At 38.6% G+C, this 16,471-nt stretch overlaps 1 protein-coding gene across 3 annotated transcripts in view; it reads left to right on the top strand.

Moving 5' to 3' along the window:
* The window catches only part of PRG4 (proteoglycan 4), a 34,365-nt gene extending 17,900 nt beyond the window's left edge, over positions 1-16,465 (top strand). For 2 of the 3 annotated variants that reach the window (XM_006023881.2, XM_025204514.1), the window contains 8 exons: positions 1,055-1,219; positions 3,435-7,265; positions 8,521-8,607; positions 11,634-11,773; positions 14,213-14,369; positions 15,228-15,407; positions 15,619-15,744; positions 16,161-16,465. In XM_006023881.2, coding sequence (XP_006023943.2) covers positions 1,055-1,219; positions 3,435-7,265; positions 8,521-8,607; positions 11,634-11,773; positions 14,213-14,369; positions 15,228-15,407; positions 15,619-15,744; positions 16,161-16,282 — 4,808 coding nt within the window. In that variant the 3' untranslated portion in view covers positions 16,283-16,465. The remainder of the gene's footprint in view (positions 1-1,054; positions 1,220-3,434; positions 7,266-8,520; positions 8,608-11,633; positions 11,774-14,212; positions 14,370-15,227; positions 15,408-15,618; positions 15,745-16,160) is intronic. The other variant, XM_025204515.1, reaches the window with a different exon arrangement.
* The last annotated feature ends 6 nt before the right edge of the window (positions 16,466-16,471 follow it).

Here is a 16,471-nt window from a genome sequence, read left to right as displayed (position 1 = left end):
CCTGAATGACTTTTTAAGATGTATTCCAGTTAATATAAATGGTAAAAAGATGTGATGATCTCTTCTTGTTCCCTAGTAGATTTTCATCCACATCTCAAAAGCATTCTACACACACCAGTGGCAGTTTCAGAAAAAGGCGAAGGCTGTAATGATTTGGGTGTTCCAGGTTAGAACAGCAATGAATTGGCAAATCCAGGAAAGGAAACCTAAAGGGGAAGTGTCTGTAGATCCTTTCAAGCCACATGCATACAATTTCAGAAAATACCCCTAATCCCTTCTTTCTCAATGGAAAACACAAAGCATCTTTTCCCCCCCTTGTGTTCTTTTATATGATAGTTTACCATTTTATGTCATAACATACTAGATAGTAGGTGATCTTAAGGTAAATATGCTTGTACTTCATGGGATGGTTCCACACCTGACATAATTCCTTTTATTTCAATACCATTAGAGCTGGGGTGAATTCTGACAATCGCTGCAAAGGTTTAAAATAAACTTTTGAAATATGCAGTGTTTCCCCATTTCTCCCTACAGTAATTTTCTTCTGATATAATCAAAACTTGTGTGGGTCAAAACTTAGGGCTTGGAAGTGAAGGTGATTCACAAGAGGACCTAGGGTTTATGAAGAGGCCCAACATATCAGAAAGTTTGAGAACAACTGTTCTCTTGTTTATTTTTAAATGTCTCCAATAAAGTTTACATGCTCTGAAACATAATTGTCTGAATATCTCTCTGGGAGACTGAATTAAAATGTCTTTAGTTCCATGTAGTTTCTGGTTAGGTAATATATACATAGATATATATCTGCTCAATAAAGTCACAACTGGTAAGATGGCTATCTCCTACTAACTGCTGCTTCCATCTGCTGCTAGCTTGAGGGGAGTAGAAGGTGGGGGGCAAGAAAGTTTAAATTTTTACTGTTTCTTTCTTATTAACTACTTCAAGTCTTTATGTTCAAAAGCAATTGTGTTGTAAACTGACTGTGCATTAGCATTTTGCACAACTACATTTTGCATGACTTCTGGTTTTCAATAATTATTTTATTTGGCTGCAGAACATTCACAGTCTGAGAAACAGAATTCTTCTTCCTCATCGTCTTCCTCCTCCTCCTCCTCAACAATTCGGAAGACTAAGGCTTCATCAAGAAATTCCAGTGAAAACATCCCCAAAAAGAAAAATAATAAAAAAAATGATAGAGAAGTAAAGGATACCAGAAATGGTATGGATTGTGGTGAAATGGCTTAGTGTAGAAATGAACTTTAAACAATAAAAGCCATGCTTGTCACAATGCATGCTTAACTTTCTCCACTGAAAAGTTTTAAGACTTTGTCACAAACTATCAACACTTTGTCATGACCCCTACTTTTTTTTTAGTTTAGAATCTGATTAAAGCTTAGTGTGTTGACCATAACACTGTGTTGCTCCACTAAGGTCAGTACAGTCTGTACAGGTCCAGGGTCTGTGCACTTTGAGGAACATGCAAGACATTCCTCCGAGTGCACAGATCCTGAACTCCCAGGATCTTAGTGAGGCAGAGATTTTCAGCACTGATGGCATCAGGTGCACCCCATGAACACATAATACCATCACACCTAAAAGTCCTATGTTTAAGCATGCATTCTATAGCTGCATGTATAGTTACCTATTTGGATTAAACTGTCATATATACGGTTTTGATTAACAAGTTCTGAAAAGCTGACCTATTACACATGAACAGTAGTATGTGGTGAGAGAGTTGCTGTTGGCAATTCATGTTGGAATGGCATGACATGGCAGGCCAGTGATGGGAATGACTCGTAGAATTAATTACAGTACAACACAGTGCAAGTCTCTATCAAACACTTGCAGAACCTATTATCAGTGGTACACAAGATGGTAAGAATCCAGTTTCATTGTCAGAGCCAGGCTGAGTTTTCAGAGCTGGCAGTCAGCTAAAAAAATGTATTTTTACTGGTAAACTGGGAGCATTTGATATAGAACTCATGAAGGGACAAGGGATACAGAATTTCATATTACCACCTCCAGAGTTGTTTTCAGAGCAGAACCATTTCTTAAAGGTTTGCACGGAAAGAGGACCACAATTAATATAATCCCATCCTAAAGTTACTAAAGAGTAAAAGTCCCCATTTTGCCAATATCATAGTTTTTTCTTTTCTAGTTCTCAGTATCCACCAGAAATACCATCTCCTTTTATATTAAGAAGAAAAACATCTTCTTTCCCATTTAATGTGGCAACTTAAGCAACTAATATGGCAACTTTGACTAGCAGAACTGTAGCTAGCTGAGCTACACCTTTGTTCTGCACAGCCCTGTGCATATTAAGATTTGAAAAATATTAGGAGCACTTAGATAACTTTCTAATTGTGGGAGGAAAGCTGGACAACTCAACACACTGGAACCCAGCTTCTTAAGAAGAATGAGAAAGAGGCTTTGCCACTTCGGAGTGGCTTTGGAGCATTTACTGACTGAGCAGAGTCATGCCCCTGAGAGCATCACAACAGACATTATTATGGAGCTATTCTTACAAGTATATTCAGAATAGAGATGCTGATGCAGCAATACTCTCAAAATTGCCAGGTCCTGGGAAATGGCAAAATTCCTTTTGAATCTTTGAATATTTTTATTACAAGGAAAATATATCATTAGCTTTGTACGGTCAAAGCTGAGATTTCTTAGTAGGCATCTTTTCCAACCTAGCAGTATCTATTGTGATCTGTGTTTGTGTTAGCAGCTAGATGAGGTAATAGTATCTAACCTTTAACTGTCTTAGAGACTTGCTATTTATTAGTACTCCAGGTTATTAGTACAATTAATGGATAGGCAAAAATTGAAGGGGCCTGTGGTTGGATTCTCACAGTACTCCCCATTACTCCATACACACAGTAAAATCATCTATGCCTGTTTATAGTTAAAGTTGCAATGATTTACCCAAAAGTGTTACTTTAAACTGAATTAATCAAACCACAGTAAAGCCTTCCATGGATGGTTGTAATTTAACTTAAATCTAGTTTGTATTTAGTTTAAACAGTTTTTTCTCTTGACAAACTAAATTAAATTTGATATAAACTACATATTTGATATAATATATATTTGATATGATATAAACTATATTAAAACAATATATTTAGTTAAATTGTCTGTGTGGACACTTACTTCAATTTACAAAAGGTGTAAATTGAAGTAAGTGTCCACACAGACAATTTAACTAAATATTGTTTTAACCAATGTAATGCAACTTTAAATATAGACTGGTCTTACAAAAAAGGAGAATGAAAGAGAGACTGCTTCTATTCAAAGGGAATTGCAACTATTTTCTACCATATTTACAAAAAATTATGGGTTACTGAATGTCAGATAAAAAAGAGCAAATATTAGACTTCTGTATACATTTAAAAAAAAGCAGTGTTTAAACTCAATTTATACTTCTTCTTTAGAGCAAGAACTGGAAAAAAGTCAAACTGATGGGCCAAGAGAAATTTATGAGGAGGTTGGCAGTGGACTGGACAATGTGGAGATCAGGCCTTCTCCCATTACAAAGGAACCTGATGAAGATATTTCAAGACTAGAAAATAAAGGTACAACAGTGGCAACTTTGTCAGAAGATCGTACTAGCCAGACCCCTACCTCTCAGTCAGATAAAACTAGCACACACCTCAAAATGGCTACTACAAAACCATTAACTACAAAAACGAATCTACCACCTAGTACACCAAGTATGGCTAAGGTCTCAACATTACCCACTACAATTAAAGACACCAGAACTACAGCTTTGAAAGTGACAACTACTGCAGATAAAGGAACAACTGTAGGTAAACAAGACACAACTACTGCAGATACAAAACCAACAACAATAGCTAAGACAAGCACTACAACAGCAGCTAACAAAGCAACAACAGCTACAGTTAACGAGCTAACAACTCCTGCTATAGTAGTAGCAACAGATAAGAAGGCTACCACAACAGCAGGTAGAGAAGAAACAACAGCGATAAGAGTCACAACTACTGCTCCTAGAGTGGCAACAGTAGCTGCTAAGGACACAACTACAGCAGGTGGAAAGGCAACAACAACGGCTAAAAGAGAGACCACAGCAGATAAAAAAGATATGACTCCTGTAGCTATAAAAGATACAACTACAGCAGTTGTAAAGACAACAACAACAAAAAAAGACACAACAGCTGTAGGTAGAGAACCTGTGTCAACAATTAAAATTGAAACACTACCACCTAAAATAGCTACACCTACTGTGGGAAAGGGGGATGTAACTACAGGAAAGAAACAAACAACACCTACAAGTAGCATGACAGTAGCTACAACAGATAAAAAAGATACAACCAGTGCAGAGGGAGACACTGTAACAAGAGCCACTAAAACTGATGCAACTAGAATGGGTAAAGTGACTGTCACTGCCACAGATGAAAAAGACACAACAGAAGCAGCAACCGCTAAAAAAGAAACAACTCCGATTGATAAAGAAATTATGACAACAACAAATGAAAAATATAAAACCACAGTTAAACCAGACATAGCCCCTGAAACTGAAGAAACTGTAACAACAGCTAAAAAAGATATAACTACTGTGGACAAAGAGACTGTAATGTCGCCTGATGAAAGAGACGTGATTACAGCTAAACCAGTCTCAACTCCTGTAGCCAGAGAGAGTGTAAAAACCACAACTAAATTAGTCACAACTCCTGCAGCTGAGGAAACAGTAACAACAATTAAGAAAGACACAACTACAGTGGGCAAAGAGACTGTAACGTCCCCTGATGAAAGAGATGTGATTACAGCTAAACCAGTCACAACTCCTGCAGCCAGACAGACTGTAAAAACCACAACTAAATTAGTCACAACTCCTGCAGCTGAGGAAACTATAACAACAGCTAAGACAGACACAACTACAGTGGGCAAAGAGACTATAATGACAACAAATGAAAAAGACATCACTACAACTACACCAGTCACACCTCCTGCAACCAGAGAGACTGTGAAAACCTCAATTAAACCAGTCACAACTGCTGTGGACAAAGGGACTGTAACAAAAACAGATGAAAAAGATCCTACAACATTATCAGCTACAAAAGACACAACCACTGTAGTTAAAGATGCACCAAAGATAGCAGATGAGAAAGTTACAGTAGTTGCGCCTAAAAAGATCAGCATGATAACAACAGATAAACCGGACAGACCTCCTGCAGTTGTGTTATCAACAGTCACAATTCGTGCAGCAGGAGAGACTGTAACACCACGACCTGCTAAGACAGACACAACAACGAAAGCTAAAGATATTCTAACAACAACTAAAAAAGAAACAACAACTGCAAACAAAGAGATTGTAACAATTAAAGATGAAAAAGACACACTGCCAGTAACAACAGATAAAAAAGACACAACTAGTGGAGCTAGAAAGAGTATAATGACAACAGCGAAAGATACTCTAAGTACCACTAAACAGATGCCTAGTGCTGCTAAAGAAACAACAACTGTGGCTATAAAATTAACTGCTGAAGGTAAAGAGACTACCACTATTGCTGAAGAAACAACAACTGAGAGCAAAAGAGAGTCTACCACAGTGTCCAAAGAGACAACTACAGGAGATAAAAAGGACACTACTACTGCAGCCAGAGAGACAAGTGTGGCTGATACAAGAGAGACAACTACAGCAGGTACAAGAGAAACACCTTCTACTGATAAAGAGGGGAGTACAGATGGTAAAAAAGAGATCACCACTGTTACCAAAGTTAAAATTGCAGTGAAAAAAAAAGAAAAAGAAGCTGCCACAAGAGAGTCTTCATCAACTGAAAAAAGACAGACAACTACTGTTATCAAAGAAACAACCCCAATAGATAAAAAAGAAACACCACCTAATAACAGAGAGGCAATTACAGAAAATAATGACAGAACCACCAGTACCACCCCTGAAGAGACACCCACCACAGATAAAGTCTCCCAGGGAAGTTCAGCCTCACCCATACAAGATGAACCCACTGTCACTCAAATCCCACTGGTAAGAGCCACCGCCAAAACCACCATTGACCAAAGAACTAACAAGCCTATGATACAAATTACAGATTCCCCTATTTTCCCGGGAGAGACACCAGGTAGTCATTTTCCTTCAAGAGAAAAAGCAAAGACAGTACCAGATGCTCCAGTGGAAAGCACAACAGGAGTTGAATTGATCGAAGAATACAAAAGGCCTCTCCCTACACAACAAGATAGAAACAAAGTTACTTCCCCAAGGAGAAATACTATTTCTCCACTGGTTGAACAAGAAGGTAGAACCATGGCCAAAACACCTTTCCTAACTACTGAAAAATCCAGCCCATATATAGTTACCGAAAAAAGAAACATCTCAAACCCTAAGAAAGGACCCAGCTCATCTCCCCTTTCTGTGATGCCACATCTAGAAGCTACTGTTACTGTGCCTACAAACTTTTCTACGACGCGGCTCAAAGAACCATCCAATACAAAAGTTCAGTCTAAAACCACTGAGGAAACTTTTACTAAAGGAATGGTAGCAACTCCTGTTTCTAAAGAGACCACGCAAAACTCTGCACATACGCACAGTAGACATCCTACCACCAAGAAAAACACACCACCACCTACAACTGAAAATCTGCAGAAACCAACACGTCCAATTATTCTTGAACAGGAGGAACCTAAAGGTAATACGTTTGATCCAACGCCTGTTCCAGACAGAACTTTACCTCACAGAAACACAGGCAGCCCAAAAGAAACCCCTGATCCTTTTGAGGGACCCACACAAAATCCTCACTCTCCAAAAGAAGATGATTTCAAGGAGAACCCAGAAACATTATTCACAACTTCTTTTCCACCTAATCCTAAAGGCAGTGATGCAAGTAAACAGTTGGAAAGCAGTACCCCCAAATCAGAGATGACAAGAACCACAACCTCTAATCCTGCTCTCTCTCGAAAGCAAGAAACAACACACAGCGTTACAGCTAATCCCCAAACTGATCTTGTTTCAGATAGAGAAACTACCAAGAAAAGCCCAACAGATAACACAAGCACTTCAGTAAAATATACTGTAACAACTTTAACCTATACAACTGATAGGACTGCACATCATATCCCTACATTGCCTAGCAGATTCATAAGGAATGAAGAAAGAGAAGTTAAACATTTCCCCACCGAAACACCATTTACATCTTACTCAACAAAAGCTCCTGAAAGAAGTACTATGAAACATGCAAACTTTAATCTCTCCAACCCAAAGGATGACAAAAACAAGCCACTGGTTAAAAAAGGTATGTTTATTTCTTTATAATTGCACATTTTCTGGGGCATTACTGTCTAAATTTCTGAAATAGACAAAACATGACCCTATTTTGGGAGTCAAATGTTTCTGAAGAGATAACTGGAATTAAAGTCTTGAAGTAACAGGAAACAGGCAAAGCACAACAGGTTCAAAGAATAAGAATCACAGGAGTTTTCCAAGTAACATGAAAGTATTTCAGCCAGTCATTGAATGGCTTTCAAACCTTACTCATGTAACCAAATGATATACATTTTATAGTCTCACATGTAATAGAAGGCAAAGCAGCCCCTTGGTTCTACTTTTCTTTTAGCCTTATATTGCAACGTGGCACCCATCTCTGGTACATATTGTACTGTAGTTAGATTTTAGCCTTTTTATTTTCCTTAGTTTTTCAAGTCCAGATTTTCCTAATATGTCACAATAACTAGGTATCATCAGAGTTGCATTGTCTGAATTAAAAAGAAAACTAGAGTCTTAAACTAGCCCTAACAGTTGCTAATGTGAATGGTATCTAAAGTCTTCTTACAATGGAAAAAAAAAAAAGGTAGGAAAAATACTATGTGGTACCCTCTTTGTTCATATGTGGGAATAGAGAATTCAGATATATTTTTATATCTTTAATTGTTGTAAATGAAAAGAGATGGTTAAAAGCAGAGGAAAGTCCGCCTCTCAGGTTATCTAAGATAACGACGTGCTTAAACCTGTATTTGTTCATCTGTATGACTGAACAAGGAGACAGATCAGGTTTACAATGCCAGACTAGCTTTTTCTGCAGTTTTTCTGCTTCTAATTCCAGCCAAAATGAAGATGTTCAGATAAGTATAAAAATTGAGTAAAAAAGATGAGATGTTTCTGGAGAACTCTTATTTGAGCTGATTAAGATTCTTCTTGTCCTTTAAATACTTTTCACTTAGAGATGGAAAAGGATGGAAAATGAAATGAGTCTTAAGGACGAGTTAATCATTGGTTATTTTTTACAGTGTATTTACAATTCTTTGTAGCTTTTCCCCTGAGATTCTGGTACTCCTAATACAAATAGAAGAAAACTTACAGAGTTTCCTATAAACATATCACACGTATTCTTGGGTACATAAATGTCAAGGTTAAATCTGTGAAAAACACGCCTTGAATTAATACGTTGTAATTATTCATAAGGCAAGTATTAGATTCTTTATTTTTACATTCTATTCTTTAGTCTTACATTTTGATATAATAAACATTTTATGCAAATTATTTCATACTAGATGATTCAGATGGGAAGAATTTGTGTAACAAAAAGCCAGCAGATGGGATGGTTGCTTTACAAAATGGAACATTAGCTGTATTCCGAGGTGAGATTTGGGGTATTTTCACTATTTGACTTTACTTTTTTAATGAAATGTTACTTTCTGGCATTTTCAAATGCTCAGATACTGCATGTTTAGCCTACTGTGCATCCAAGATTACTTCCTAGTATCAATAATTTGCAAGTTTGGTGATATTTTGAGGACTTTTTCCTGGTTCATAGGAGAACAGGGGGTTGGACTCAGTGATCTAATAGGTCCCTTCCGACCCTAAAATCTATGAATCTATGAAGCTGTGACTTCAAGATGAGTTTGCCAGAGCATCTGACAAAGTATTTGCCTTTATGGAAGCACCTCACTCACAGCAACTACCCAACACAAGGAGGAATAGTATTGTAAAATGTTCCATGGTTCACTTAGTAAGTAACTGGATGAACCTCAAGAAATGTATGCCCCTAAGGTTTATTTTAATGTAGCTGCTACCAATATATAATAAATGAACAGTTGCTTTTATAATTGCAGATTCTTGCTAAATTACTGCTTGCTTGCTAATGCTTCATAATTTAAGATTTTGTTTAAAAAATCTCTAGTACTTATGACTGTAGAATAAACTATCCAGGTGTAACTGCTACAATAATGTCTTTAACGTAAAACATAAAACTGCGTATCAAAACAAACATAGCTAAGTATCCCTGTACTGATTAGGGGGATGAAATAGTGATGTATAACTCTGGGAACAATGACACATTATTAAGGTCTGTTTTCGTAGGTACAGTAAAGGTTAGAAAGAAACTATGGAACTTTCTTTCTCCAGATCCATAATTCATGTCCTCACTCTTAGCAACCCCAACTTTTTTGCCTCCAGGAATAATCTGCCTACTCCCATCACTGCTCACTTCTTTAATATGTTAACACTGCTCCAACAAGCAGCTGCATAAACTAGCATGCCGCCTCAATGACTCCAAGGATACTTACAGTTATTAAACTTGACATAAATTGAGGCCCTACTGATTTTAAGAAAAGGGTAAAATTAAAAGAAGGAGCATAGGTAGGAACTAAGAATACTCCAAAAAGGCTAGGAAATGAAAGGTAACAAATATGCAAATGAATAATGCCTCAAGAATAAATACTCAGGCATTTTGGCTCACCTAATAATCATGTCTCATTTAATAAACAACCAGGAGCCCACAGACAGACCACAGTAATTACTGACAGCCGCCAAGTCCCCTTACAGGCCACGGCAATTCAGTGGCTACACAATGCTGGCAAAGGTCTGTCCACTGGCTGGGAACTTAGGTCCAAATCCTGAAAAGGTATTCAGACACTTCACTCCTGTTAAAATCACTAGAAATAAACACTTAAATACCTTTGGAGATCTGACCTGGGTGTTCCCAATTTCCCCAGACTAGGCCTACCTCACCCCAGAACCCTTTCTTGTTTGTTTGCTCATTATACTGACCATTTACCTCTGTGCAGACATCAAATTGTGAGGAGGCATATTAGCTTTTGGGGCAGAGCTAAGACATAGAGGGTATGTGTACACGAGACGCTTCCAGCCCAGTAGACTAATTCTACTGCTCAGCGCAGTGGGCAAAACCGTGCAGTAGAATGAGTCGGTACAAAATACAAAGGATTGGGGGGAGGGAGTGGCGGTGATGACAACTACTCCTGCTTTTTGGCTGCCACAGCAGCAGACCCCCCTCCTCCCAAGAATCGTAGTGTAATTCGAACCCTGGAGTTAGTTTATTGTGCATTATCGTCACCAAAAAAGTGTGCACTGATGCTAATGCACGGTAGCGCCTATTATGGTGCATTAAGGTAGTACATGTAATTACAAGTACTAAACATAATGCACCATAATTACAGCACATTAATTAATGTGTAGATGTACCCAGAGTTATTCAAACCTGGACCTTTCTTTGACTTTGCAAGGCTTGGCAAATGTTGCTGTCAGGCAGGCCATGCTCTCAGAGTATCCCGCTCTTACAGCTGGTTTTAGCCTGTGACTTGGTAAGTGTGGGAGAGTGGAGCAAGGGAGCCAGGGTCTTTTCTGAACTTGATACCTTTTGTAACGGAAGTGTTTGGGGCCAGCTAGCTCAGGATGAATCCCTTACCTTGAAACTGGTTGCTTTGGGCTAGCTGAGCTCCTCTTGCTGAAAGCTAACTGGGTTTGTTTCTGCACTAGCCTTGTAGATGCAATCTGTTCCCTTTCCCTGAACAGCACATTTTTTGAGCTCAAAGCCTTGTTTAAATTAATTCCCAGATATGACATATTTTGTTTTTTCTGGCCCAGCATTGTACACATAATGCTCCTGTTAGGCACCTGTAATTTGGCAACTTGTTGGAGGTCATTTCTATCCCTTGCTTGCAAACTGCTAATGTCTCAGCTGTTGCTATCTACAGTAGTAATTCTCAACTGGGGTGTTGCATGCTCCCTTTGAGGGTGCCACAGGGTGCCAGGAGATAAGTACTTACTCTTTCCATCACAGCCCCTATGTAAGGAGGTAAGTACAGGGTCATCTCTGCCTGACTGCAGTGCAAGAAGGTAAGCTCATGGAACTAAGTGCTCAGTCTTCCTCCTTCCTCCCCTTCTGTGCCAGGAGGTCAGTACAGGCTCCTCCATGACCATAAATGTCCCTGGTCCACAAGGAGCTAAGTGCTCACACCTCTTGCCCTCTCAAGAGTTAAGTACTGTAATAAATAAATTAGTTACTAAATTGGGATGCTACTAAATTCATAGGAGTTATGTAGGGGTATTGAGAACCTAAAAAAGATTGCTAGTCACTAGTCTACAGGAACTACATGCGAGCTAGTTGCAGGACAGGCCTGATCCTGCAAAATGCTGAATATCTTCCATTCCCTTTGTCTCTAAGGCACTGAAGGACTGAATAGCTGCAGAGGTTGTGCTGCCATTTCAAAGGCAAGGTGGCTCATTAGTCCTTCATGTCTGGAATTTTTAATTATGACATTTTCTATAATATGCCTTTCTTTTTTAATATAAAATGCGTCAACAGGGGCAAGTGGTATATGTTAGCAAGGTTTTCCAGAGCTTTGTTGCTTCTTATTTTTTGCAGGTCACTACTACTGGCTGCTGAATCCCGATAGCCCGCCAACAGTTTCCCCTCGTAAAATCAGTGAAGTGTGGGGTATTCCATCCCCCATTGATACAGTCTTCTCCAGATGCAACTGCGACAGCAAAACTTTCTTCTTAAAGGTAGGGGATCTAATTTTTCTCAAAATGGGAAAATAACATAGGATTGAATGGCTCAGGAATAGGAAAGCCGCATTAGGCTAGTTAGCAGCCAACACACTTAAATTCCAGTTTGCCCAAACTAATATTTTTGTTAACAGTCTCTGGAGAGAAGCTAAGGACTGAATGGATGTACAGACTGAATTAACTCATAGAAGAATTGAGGAGGACATTGGTATGGCATGATGGGCAGCAAGAGTGAAATCTGTGTTCTTTATGCTTTATGAATAGAGTGCTTATGTTTTCAGAACTGACAAGGTGGATTCATGTGCACTAAAACACCTTCTTATAATTTAGTTATTGGAATGAGAACACCATAGATTCAAAATACAGCACTGTGTAGGCTATAAAACTACTGCCCCCACCATACTTTAACATGATATCCTTCCTTACTGCCATACTGTGCATTTAGGGAAATAATTTGAAACAGGCAGAACAGTCTCTATTGTTCAGTGAAACAGGCAGAACAATCACAGCTGCTGTAAGGCTTCCATTTATAGTCACATATGAGCAAATAATGGAAGTGGGAAGCGGAAGCCTGTTCCTGGTTATCTGTTACTTGCAGCCCTCTAGCATGCAGCAAGTTACCTTGGGTGAAGTAGGGGTGGCACTGGGCTAGGCCCAGCAGCCTTACCTGGGGTTTCTGGGATCCTTCTGGAGCTGCAGCAGAGATCCTGTTGCGCAGAGTCTGACCAGCAGCCAGAATATGGCTCTGGCCAGCTAGGGTCCGTTTTTGAGCAGTGTGCACTGCCTCCACGTGCACCGCTCCACTTTTTATTTTTCTGTGGGGTTTTTTTTTTTTTTGGGGGGGGGGTTGACCCCTGGGTATCCATGGGTCAAACCCCCCACCCCCACACTGCTTCCTTGCAGTACAGAGACCCAAACGTGCAGTATGTGGTGCTGTGGATGTGTCTGCAGTGCCACATACTGCACAGCTGCGCTCATCCGGACGTGGCCAGGCAGAGGATGGGCTGATTGGAAAACCAAGCATTTTACAGGAAAACTTCATATGAAACATTCTAAAAAACACATGGACTCCAGCAGAAAATTTCAACATGAAAAGCTTTGTTTTATTCTGACATTTAGGAAACTGCCAAATGCTTTTCTCTTCCTGGTTTTGAATTTCCTTGCTCTATTCTTTCCTTCCCTTTCTTCCTTTCTTGTGCTCCTGATATCCAGAGCAAAAGGAGGGCATAAGGTACATGACAGAATTAAAACAAACATTACTTTTAAAATGTAGATTTGAAATGAACTTGTTCCTAAATTTGCCATAGAAAAAGCCAAAGGATCATAAGAACTCAAGTGTCTCACTGGGTCAGGCAAATGGTCCATCTAGCCCAATATCCTATCAGGGTCCCCCCCCCCTGCCACACTTGCTTTGAACCAATGACTTTTACTCTTGTCCATTTTATCTTTTTGTTGTCCCAACCCATCACTGGTGTGCCCAGTAGCCCCCCTCATCAGCGGGGGCTTATAAGCTCTTCTTGTTGAGCTTCAGCCCATGTTCTAGAATGGCACATCAAAAGGCCTGTCAACAGTGCACGTAGTAGATCCTTTACAGCCTGAGTATATTTACGGGGCATGTCTAGTGTAATCAATCCCGTCATACCCTGCTTAACATTCGCTATCATTGATTTAAAGATACGTTAAAGGCTACATCCCTGTTTCAGTAGATTTCAAATGGACCCATCCTCCATTAATTTGTCTAAGCCCTTAGTAAACTTGAAAAGTTTACCATTGTTTGACTTCTGCCAGGCTATATCATGATATAACTGAAGGGAAGTAGTCACTGCTGGATCTCCCAGTATCCTACTTCCTGAATCAAAGCAGTCAGGTAGCGAGGATATGAACAGAAGAGCAGAAAAATTAATGACCTGTCTGCCTCTCTCCCCTGCCCCCACCACAAATGTCATTTACATGGCTCAATTAACCGCCACTTTTCAATAATACCCCCTCAGGATACCAATTGTCTCCCCCTCCTTCCCATGTCTTTGCACAGCATAGAACATGAAATCACCCTGAAGGACCATTATATAAATATTACTAGAGAGAATAATATAGCAGTGATTTTCAATCTGTTATACTAAGCTAAAAGTATGTAGTCTTTAAAAGAAGCGGTAAGAGTAACATTTTATGAGGTCTAGAAATTCTAGCTCTTAAAATGAATTCTGTCTACCAAAACAAAACTATTATACTTAGGCCTACACTCTGCAGAGTATTCTTTCATAAGCTATGATTTTTTTTTCTGTTTTTGATGGAGACGGGAGTAATCTTCCTGGCTGTTTATAACGATAATAATTATAGTTTATTGTTACCCGTCTAGCCTACACTGAAGTTCAATTAGTTGCAAACATCCTTCCTTTTTCTGTGAAATAAAAACTCATTTTCGGTTTAAATCTTCAGGGTTCACAATACTGGCGCTTCACCAATGATGTAATGGATAAAGGGTATCCCAAGCAAATTGCAAAAGGATTTGCAGGACTAAATGGAAAAATAATTGCAGCTCTCCCAGTAGCAAGGTATAACAACAGGCCAGAGTCTGTATATTTTATCAAAAAAGGTAAGTTTCATGGTTAGAGCGCTTTCAAATTTTAGCAGTACTTAGTTTATTTCTCTTAGAAAAGAAATACAGTTAGATTTTTAAGGGAGAATTGTCTCACCATTCAATACACATACAAATAATGACAGCAGTATATAACATACCAGGTGATATCAAAAGGAAACTTAAGGCTTCAGAAATGTTTGCATCCAAGTACTCATGGATGCTTAAATACTTTTCAGGATAGATAAGCGATAGATTTAAAAAAGTTAAAAATGCAACATGCTGAAAACTTCAGTCATGTGTTAATAGGGCTAGGGAAGGCTTAAAAAAAGAATCCAGTTAACCCACAGCTACATATACACTAGTTTATGAATCATTGTTTCTTACCTTGTGAAGTATAGGATTTACAATAAATTGAAGCCATTTCATTATCCTCAGGAACACTGAAGGACTTACTCACATAAAACTGCTAGGCAAATAAGTTACTTTACTGCAGCCCTTTCTCATGTGATTTTGTTGAGAGATGGGAATGATGCACCCAGAAAGCCTTCAAATTATAATGCAGGGGGAACAATGCTTACTATCATGGATGGTCCGAGTAACGAGACCACTGGCAGAAGCCAATGCTGCATCCAGAAGTGCTGACGCAAGTAGGCTAATGCTTGCAAGTATCATACTTCAAAAGATACATAGGCAGTGAATGGGTGAACACAGTTGAATGTTTCAAGAATAGTTGGAACATATTTTAATTTAAAAGATAGATTAAAAGCTGCTCTTATGCCAAGTCATGTACTGCTAGGATATTAATAACAGCCTTAATATTTTATCCAACTATATTTTCCTCCTGCCCCCAAATGGAACAAACTTCTGCTTTAGGTGGCAACATGCAGCATTACATCTACAGACAAGAACCAGCCAAGAAGTGCAAAAAAAAAACACGTGTTACTATAAGGTACCCAGCTTACACACCAAGACTTGTGATAAGGAGACGTTTTGAACGTGCAATAAGAACACAGACTGTTTACCAAACTATCAAAATCCAAAAATATTCAACAGGTCAGTTATTTATTATTATATACATTATTATTTAATGTCCTGTTCCTCTCTATTTTACAGCTAGTGGTTTCCAAAAGGCAAGGTTTTCTTTTCCATTCCACTTCTTTAATGCATTAATTTTTTTTGGTAATTTACTGCTGTTTCAACAAGCAGATTTTACTTTTAGTGGACACATTCTCTCCAGTTTAAAGTGATTTTCTTTTGTCTGCAGGAATATTACATGATGAGGTCAAACTTCCTACTTATTGGAGAGGATTTCCGAAAACAGTTTACACAGCTCTATCAATCCAGAATTACCAGAAGCCAGATGGCTATGACTACTATGTCTTCTCTAAAGGTATGTTGCTAAAGCAACTTGGCACAGATTTCACAGACTGAAGACTTAATACTTCAGAAGCACAGATAGATATTTTTAAAATCACCCTTAGCTGCTGTAAGATTTAATAATTTATTAGAAAAAATAAACTGTATAGAGTCATTGCTGTAAAGAAGAAAAAAAGAGTCTTTCCTTAACTCCCAACTCTGATTCTCTCAATTATACGACTAGGCAATCATAAGAACTCCAAAACCCAGTTTAATAAAAAAGTCAACCCTAGAATCAATTTTTTTGGTTGGAAAATAGCATTACAGCTGTGTGATAATAATCATGCCAAAAATGACACTGCAAATGGAAAGGAATTAAAACTGTTTGGTTCCTAAATATTTATGGTTTCTGGAATTAAAGTTCTTATCTGTGCATTTCTCTCATTTCAGATCAATACTACAACGTGAATGTGGGCAGCAGAATAGTAAGATCAGTTACTGCTATAACAGGGCAGACAGTATCTAAGGATTGGTACAAGTGTCCTAACAGTGATTTGGAACACAGGATTTGAAAGAAGGAAGCCTTTCTTATTTTTGACAGTTTGTCTAATTTTATTAATAAAAGACACTGAAATGTGGGCACACAAATCTAAATACAAAATGCAGCTTTAAGCTCTGCCATCATTACACTAAGGAAGTCTGCATACATGGCTCCAATTACTTCACAGAACGTTTAACTGATATTGCCTCTGTTAAGGCCT

This window comes from Alligator sinensis, unplaced genomic scaffold (genome assembly GCF_000455745.1).
Source record: "Alligator sinensis unplaced genomic scaffold, ASM45574v1 scaffold468_1, whole genome shotgun sequence".
Lineage (NCBI taxonomy): Eukaryota > Metazoa > Chordata > Crocodylia > Alligatoridae > Alligator > Alligator sinensis.
The sequence above is the reverse complement of the archived record's forward strand: the minus strand, read 5'-3'. Positions and strand labels throughout refer to the sequence as shown.